Source organism: Opisthorchis viverrini (genome assembly GCF_000715545.1).
Source record: "Opisthorchis viverrini unplaced genomic scaffold opera_v5_49, whole genome shotgun sequence".
NCBI lineage: Eukaryota > Metazoa > Platyhelminthes > Trematoda > Opisthorchiida > Opisthorchiidae > Opisthorchis > Opisthorchis viverrini.
Window position 1 is genome coordinate 119,632 of NW_008751705.1, and position 4,189 is coordinate 123,820.

At 43.6% G+C, this 4,189-nt stretch overlaps 1 protein-coding gene across 1 annotated transcript in view; it reads left to right on the forward strand.

Annotated features, from left to right (window-relative positions):
* Positions 1–2,606, forward strand: part of T265_03412 (hypothetical protein) — a gene marked incomplete at both ends in the record, with an annotated part of 7,863 nt that extends 5,257 nt beyond the window's left edge. The window contains 2 exons of the mRNA XM_009167896.1: positions 80–160; positions 2,331–2,606. Of these exons, the coding sequence (XP_009166160.1) occupies positions 80–160; positions 2,331–2,606 (357 nt within the window). The remainder of the gene's footprint in view (positions 1–79; positions 161–2,330) is intronic.
* Between the last annotated feature and the right edge of the window lie 1,583 nt (positions 2,607–4,189).

Here is a 4,189-nt window from a genome sequence, read left to right on the forward strand (position 1 = left end):
CTGTCGACGGATTTTCAGCAACCTTATGAGTAGTACATTAAAAAGATATACATGTGTCGCGATATCTCGAATATCGTAGCGACTGAAACATGAGGCGGCGTGCTGCAGCACATTCAGTTGCCTGAGAACATCACAAACGAGAGATTCAGGTGGGTTCCAGGTGAGTCTCTCGAAAACCGAATTAGTTTGCAAATGAGTATATATTCGCTAAATGACTACAATGAATAAACACTACTCACAGGGTTGCTGAAAAGGCCTTGTCAGCCCACGACCTCTTTTGCCTTTCTTGGGGCCTCTCTGGTAGGCTCAGTCTTCGAGCTTCCGTCAATCTTGTATTCGTTTTGAATCTGAACTGCATAGATCTCGTGAAATTCCTTTATCCAACAGGCTAAGGTGAATCCAGCTGGATCTCTCGTTTATGATGTCTGTCTCCAACTGAATGTTCTACATAAGACCGCCTCATTTTCTAGTAAGTACGATATTCAAAATATCGCATTAGAGAAATTATGAAAGCGATGTTCGACTAAAATCCAGTTGAGTTCCTTTTCAAATCCAAATCAATGTGTGAATGAGTTTCTTTTACAAAATTCGCCGTACGTTTATTGATATTCCTTCGAGCCAAATCAGTTTTGGCGTCACATACGCCCACACATGTATGTACTCCATGTGTTGGTACGAGATCCCATTAAGATAGAGACCCACACCACCGGTTGGCTGATCTGAAAACCTTGCGAGACGAAAATGAAACCGTTTTTGAGTTATGTGTGAGTGGCATGGAACTCGTTGTTACCCTGTTTTAATGGCTACCAATGGTGATATTAAACATTTAAGTGCTTGGATTTGCGCACTGGCCATTCAGTATTGCTAACCTGCTTGATTCCTAACCTGATAGGGCTGTTGATTCAAAAATGGACACAGTGGATTCAAGAGAACCTTCACTTTTATGTTATTGTTCCTCTTGGCTGATGCATTCTAAATTTATATGGTACCAAAAATCACGTGAATCAAAGGAAGGGGGTTGGATGAGGGGTAGGTCAATGGGTCAAGGAATCAGGTTGGACTTATGAGTCCAGCAGTCGGATCACAGTCACCTCTACAATCGATAGTAGTCTGAATCGTACCAACCACAATCGGTTCAGAGGCACTCGGTGTATGATAGCGAAGGTTTACTGTTTGTCGAAGACATGATTGGTTTCGACCAAATGTGATGCAACTGCATTTGAGTCTGGTTTCTGCCTACTACCACTTATAAACATGGGGTTGTGTTCTCGCATGCCTTGTCGCGCGACCACCGTATGACGCTCGACACGAGCATAGCTTTCATCTGTTCCTAATATGATTTCAAAAAAAAAACATTCAATGGCGAGAATTCTGCTTTGCATATATACTAATCTTGGAATTAGCAATGGATGTAAATTATCCTTATTGTTCAGGTGCACGAAAGCAAACGATTTCAGTTCGATGCTTCTGGTTTAAAGTGTAATCTTAGCTTGCGAATGGGGATCTCAATGCATAGGTTCAAAGAATCAAACGCTTGATATGGTGGTCAAGACAGGGAACAAGACAAAGCACTGTTTCATGCCCTCAGTTAGTTCAGGTCTGGTCTGGGGAAAGCTACAGAACAGACCAACCTGTAGTGTTCTAATCTACAGCCGACTGAGGTCTCGCAAACAGAAACAGTGCACAATAAAGCAGAAATCAATGGTCTCCAAACTGATTCGGAGTGTAAACTGAACTGAGACTAGTGGAAAGTCATCAGTTGACTGATGAAAGGTCTTCCGGTGAAAATTCTGGGGAAAAGCAACGAGCACTTCTTTTAGGAAAGGACATCATGGGGTATCCTTATAATTTTTTCTTTTGATATCTTAACAATCAAATGGCTATTGTTCTTGCAAATCCAGATTTTGGTTTTTTCGATAGGATGTCAACGATGAACGAAAATCTTTCCGTGAATTAGAAGCTTGGTACTGGTGAAAACCTTGAGTGATCGTGTGATTTCGTCGCATGGCGTAAAACAGAAGGCATGTACATCCGGATTCAGCCGGCCTTCAAGTAAACTCGCTCGTTATTTTGACACACGATATGCTGACTAGCCAGTGGCTGGCACATAATCAAGACTGACCTTAAAACCACTAGTCTGGTTGTCTGCTCGGTGATTGATTCTGTTTATTTGGCGTATCTTGAGGCACATCTTTCAGACATAGCTGATGTCCTCGATAGCGTACAGCTCTAGTGTTCTACACGCATTGTGTACAGCTGTCCTTTATTAAATGATCTATATCAATAATGATAGAATACAGTCACACTTTTGATTTTTTTTTCACAATCAGAAATCATTTTCACAAAGGAAACTACCTACAAGGTTGCTGAAGACTCTTAGACAAAGAGTTTGTTCTTCAATTACTCAACAAACCTTCGCCCTTATTGGGGCTCATCAGGTAGGCGCAGTCCCCGACTTCTACATGAACCCAAATTGGACTGATTCAGATAAATACACTCATTTGCCTAGCAATTTGGTTTTCACGGGAGACTCAACTGAATCGCTCGAGTATGATATTCTACAACAGAATATGCTGTACAAAGGCCATCAATTTGGGTTCAACTAGAACGTAAAGTTGACGGAAACTCTGGAACAGAACCCCGAGAAGAGCGAAGCAACTTTGTAATGTAATGCGATATCTCGAATATCGCACCAACTAAAACATGAGACGGCCTTTGTGCAGCACATCCTGTTGAAGAACCTCGTAAACGAGAGATTCAGCTGGGATTCAGTGGGGTCCCTCATGATGTACGCAAATAAGTGCATTTCGCTAGACTGAGCCTATATACACGGCAAATCTTTCACACCACTTATAAAACAAATCAAGGTCGATTACGAGAAGACATTTGAGCGAATACCATTTTTGCCGTATCCAAACAAACGCAACCAACTGGGATTTAGGTCAGTCCCTCAGAACCGGGTTCCAATTAGATCTTACTGAAATCTTCGCTCCACCGCCCCGTTGACCTTCTCAGCGCTTTCTTGCTGCCTCAAACGTGGCCGTTGGGGTCGTGAACGGACATCTGCCATCCAAGCGACTGCATTGCAGGAGCATATGGTGGTACACCTTGCCAACAGAACCCGGTTTTTCTTGGATTTTGGGTTAATATGTGAACGGGTGTATTACTTCTCTCCGTGTAGTCAGATTAGACTTGCAACCGACGGCAACCTTCCGCTCTATTTCTAGCCCGTTGTTCACATGTTTGCTGCCAAGCGACAATATTTTTAGAGGTTAGACGTCCCGATTTGGAGGAAGTAAAGTCAAGTGAGATTAAAGTGCTTCAAACACAGGTCAATTCAGGCCAACAGTAGATCCATTCACTAACGTGGGTGAACTTTCAAGGCTCACAACTTTAGCAGGGCAGGGGTGCGAATGTTAGCTGAAGACGTGCTTGAAGACCAGAGTGGATTAACTCACGGTTAAGGGGAGAACAAGCCAGTTATGGGACCTGATCGTTGTTGCACACATGGCCTTATATCTTGGTCCTATATTCGAGGAGGGAATGGCTTTCGAAAGAACAAAACTTAAGGAACCCCACCCGTAAGTTTTCTGAGAACAATTCGGCAGCCCACGACCTGTGTCGTCCTTCTTGAGGCTCAGCAAGTAGGCATGGCTCCTCAGTTTCCGTCAGTCCTAGTTTGACCCAGATTGGACGCACTTCGCGAACTACCCCGCACTGATGTTATTTAAACGAGAGGCTCAACTCAATCCGTTGTTTACATCTTTCAACTGAGTGTGCTGCATAATGGCCATCTCAAGTGACCTTACCTAGCAGTACATTTTCTGAATACTCTTCAGCAATCGTTCAGCTATAATACCCTTTCCGTGCCTAGTTGCCATGCCACCCCGCGGAAGCACGGGTGCTGGGGTACAGCTGGGTTACCAAAGCCTAGACAAGAGAATTCAAGAGTCGAGCGACGAATCTTCCGGTCAGTAAATTCGCGCTCTAACCACTGAGCCATCGATAACCCATGAAGGGCTACAATAAACTAGAGGTTCAGACGGAATTCAGTAGCATCTCACGGTAAAACCAACCTAGTGTGCGAATGCACATAGTTCACGAGGTGAACTTACGTTTTAAGCGAAAAATTACCACAAGCTACAAGGCGTTGTTTAACGAGGAAGTAGCTGGATGGATATACTCGATG